The 4,150-nt window shown below is 38.2% G+C and overlaps 1 protein-coding gene across 1 annotated transcript; it reads left to right on the forward strand.

Annotated features, from left to right (window-relative positions):
- The first annotated feature begins 2,779 nt into the window (after positions 1-2,779).
- CLDN34 (claudin 34) lies at positions 2,780-3,424 on the forward strand. The gene has a single exon (XM_009555970.2). It carries the CDS (start codon positions 2,780-2,782, stop codon positions 3,422-3,424), a length of 645 nt encoding a protein of 214 aa, XP_009554265.1.
- The last annotated feature ends 726 nt before the right edge of the window (positions 3,425-4,150 follow it).

Consider the following 4,150-nt stretch of genomic DNA (forward strand, 5'->3'; position numbering starts at 1 on the left):
CACCCTGCAGCAGTGCTCAGGCTTAGGGCTTATATCAGAAACTTGAGACTAAAGATGTTCGTATCTAAAGTCTTCCCATAAGAGCAATGCTTCTGACAGGTGGTACATACCTGTTCTCATTTGATGATACCCCCCCAAACATATAATGTGCTTATTAATATGCATAATCATAGAGACTGGAATCAGGAACAAGATCTTTGTTTAAATTTTGACATGTTTTCATATGGCAAGCAAATAGCTGTAACTATTTCACCTTGGTACTGACTTCCTTATTTTCTCGCTAAAACTTCACGTTAAGAGTTTGTAAGTATAGGTTTCTGTTTGATTTTTTCAAAACAGGCAAGTACGACAAAAGTAATTCAATGTCATCATTGATCTCAAAAGTATTTCTTCATCACCTTGATTTTTCTCTAAGCCAGTCAGTGCTATCAGGTTAGATCAAATAAGTTCCAGCGGGCAGGGTGTGGAGAAATGAGCCAAAATGAATCATTTCCTACATAAGCAACTTTTTTGTGTCTAGACATTTTGATACCTCATCTATAGCTCATCTTTGTTAGCTGGTTAATCTCCAATGTTTTCAGAATTTTTGCGTAAGCTTTAAATTCTTTCATATTTTGTGTTTTGTTGGTCTGTGGGTTTTTTTTGTGAATCTCATGCAGAAAAAAAAGATCTTTTCCTGATTTTTAATTTTATAATTCAGTGCTGGATGCCATTCTAAGTGACTTAGCACATGAAGGTTTGATAAAGCTCCTAGTAATCATGTATATAATATCTTTTAATTCTGTGGGAATACAAGCGAGTAAATTCAATCCATGAATATATATACTGATATCACACTCTAAACAGCTCTTAGTGACATGAATCTGCCTGCTTGCTTATCTTTTATGATCTTAAGCAAGTGGTTTAAATAAATGTTTATGATGCATATGAAAAGCATTACAGATCTATGGGTGCCACACAAAATGGTGTTTTAATCTGGTTCAGGTTTGGCCTCTGTGTGCTCAACTGTTTCAAACAGAAGCAGAAGGGAGTCAGCACAGGACTCCTTTGATCGTGCTCATTTCTCTCTAGCATCTTCCCATCACTAGATAAGTAGAGAAGTGACAGTTTTTATGTGGATCTGGGACAGAAAGAAAACCATTCATAATTTCCTGTGAGGCTGCTATGTTGTACAGCTGGTAACAACTGTTAATTAGAAGGTTTTATAATCATTTTGTAAATAATGAGGCAGATTGAGACATCATTTATAAACTGAGGAGCTTTTTAAGCAGATAAAAACACAGGAGGCAGTTCCAGAGCAATTTCCTCCGTGCAAAAAAAGGGTTAAATGTACATTTGCAATAATGGAGATTACTATGTCCCACAGGAAATCAGTCCTATCTGAGATACACAGATGAACTGGGAGACCAAAGAAAGTGTTTACTTAAGGCCATATTATTATGAAGAAATTTTTAATTTAATATTTCCGCAGCTGGATTTTTGCAACTAGATTGTGTCATTACATCTGTTGGGTTAAGATAAGTAAACAGAAAAGTTATTGCTCTAGTAACAAAACACAGTTGCAGATCTATCTCCTTGTTCTTAGAGTGAATTTGGTACAGTGTTTTTCCTGTCTTTAATGCAATGCGAGCAGGAGAAAAGGTATTTTAGATAACTCGTAAAATATAAAGATCCCTAAAACCTTTCATATCTAGACAATAAAATCAAGGCCACGTCTCCTCTGATCACAAATCATTCCTATAATTGTTTAGAAGGTTGCGTGAAAGATGTGGGAAATTAACAGATTATTTTAAATTTCGAGTAAATTCCTAATTTGCACACAGTGGGTACAGTCAGCAAACAAACCTAGAACCTTTTGCTGGATTAAATTACTAAAATCTTTTTCCCCACAATGTTAGGATTATTTGAATTAGAGAAGTTGGGCATGTTATAAATGAATGTCATTTGTCAAGGAAAACACTAGAGAAACTTGGTTAAAGTTTGAGGCTGGGAAAGCAATGGCAGAACATCCAGGCTCCAGCCCCTGCACAAAGCATTATAGTTCTGATCAATTCAAGTATTTCTGCTAATGCATTCATGCTTAAATAATCTAAAACTCATCAAAGTTCAGTGACCATTATTAGATTTTGTGGCCTGGGTTTGCTCATGCCTCTGAACTACGGCATTTTCTGTAGGACCCTGTTCCCAGCAGCTCTCAGTAATGGCAGCACAAAAGCACAAGTCCATTCAGGGTGGGCTGCTCCACTGAAGGCACAGCTGCCAGGAGAGAGGAGTGCATCTTCTGAGGATGCTTTGTAGGATCTTTTGTAACAGCTGGGATCTTGAGGATTTTTTCTGGTTTAGTTTCTACTAGCCAGTAACCTTAGGTCTCCTGGTTACATACAATATTTATACGGGCCATTGAGCATAATGGTTAATTATCAAGGAAGAAAGTAACTTGGAAAGAGGTGTTAATTTTCCTTTTGGGAATGTAACATGGAAATTGTAGTGAGAAATAATCAGAGAGCCTTCTTCTTGTGATACAAGGAAATACATGAACTTAAAACTCAGGTATTATTTGTCTATGGGCATTAAGCTTCAGCAAATGCCTTCAGTTGAGGAAAAATTACTACTATCCTCACTCTGTACCTCCATTCTCTCCTGATTTTTCACTAACATGTTCATGTTCACCTGTTCACACAAACAATTGCCTTTGTAATTTTATGCTGTGTTTTCTTCCAGTGCCTCTCTTTCTTCACATGGCAACCGTGCCTGTGATAGAGTAGAAGACCTCCAGAGGATGAGCTCCCTGGTCAGCACCTCACGCCTCCAGTTAGCTGCCTTTGCTCTGGGTACGGTAGGCTGGATCCTGTGCACCATTTCAATGGGACTTGTGGAATGGAGAGTGTGGCACGTGAACAACACCACCATCATATCCTCTGGTATTGCCTGGGTGGGGATTTGGAAAGTCTGCTTCATCAGTTATCTTCACGTCTCACCTGGCTATAAAGAACAGTTCTGCCATAAATTCAGTGGCTACGAATCCTCCATCCCCCATGAAATTTATGCTGCTCAGGGTCTTCTTTTGATCGCCATGTTCATGGGCTTGCTTGGACTGACTGCCACAGTATTTGCCCTGAGAAATGTTTATATGGGAATCATTCACAAAACTCTTATTACCCGTTTCTTCCTGGTGGCTGGCTTCTTCTACATATTGGCTGGTCTGTGTGTCCTAATTCCCGTGAGCTGGAATTTCTATTCTGTAACACACAACCAGAGCATTGCTTTTCCTCCTTCTTACTACATGCCCTCCAGCCCAGCAGCACAGGAAGCTGGGGCTGCCATTCCTATTGGAATTGTAGCTGTCATCCTCCTCCTGCTAAGTGGGACTTTTTCTCTCTCATACAGATTTCCAGTGACTGCAAACATTATCACGAATTCCTGACAGGATAAATCTCCCTTGTGCTGTTTCAGAACAAGAGTATAGTCAAGAGATAAAGATGGCAGCAGGACTGATTTTATAGTCAAAGAACTACAGAATTTAGTTTTAGTCCATAGGAGCCACACTATTTTGTTATATGACCTAACTGAATTACCATCTTAGTTGTCACACATGACCAGAGGTTTGTCTCCAAGATAATTGCTGTTGAGCAGCAACTTTGATTAAGTTTTACCAGTTGTCCTCTTTTGTATATATAAATGTTATTGATTCATATATTTATTGTGTAAGATATCTACCATACTTAAAGACCTGACTTTGAATTAACTGCCCTGTTAGAAAAATGTGAAATAACGTGTTAAGTGTGAACTTGTTTCCTTGTTGTTACTTAGCTATTTTGTCCATTATTTAATTACATCTGTAGTAAAGCATGTTTTGTGACAAGTCAAGACTTTTAATACCAATAACATGAGTGTCATCATGGTTGCATGAAATGAGTCTTCCCTGAATTGTCTTACAAAGGTCTTGCCAGTTTCTCCTCTTCCTCTAGGGCACATAAAGAGCTTTATCTTTAATGCTTCTATTTTTCTTTCAAGCTATTTGCATTTTATGTTGCAACATGTTTGCCTGTGGGCAAGGTGTGCTCTTAGTTCCTCACTTATGCAGAGCCAAAAGTCTGCAAGTCTTTGCTTCTTCATCAGACACTACATCAAATCCAAAGGTATTGCAAAA

The sequence above is a fragment of the Cuculus canorus genome, chromosome 1 (assembly GCF_017976375.1).
Source record: "Cuculus canorus isolate bCucCan1 chromosome 1, bCucCan1.pri, whole genome shotgun sequence".
Taxonomy (NCBI): domain Eukaryota; kingdom Metazoa; phylum Chordata; class Aves; order Cuculiformes; family Cuculidae; genus Cuculus; species Cuculus canorus.

Coding starts and splice junctions, on each gene's coding strand:
- CLDN34 (XM_009555970.2), top strand. CDS start 2,780: ATGAGCTCCCTGGTCAGCACCTCACGCCTCCAGTTAGCTGCCTTTGCT.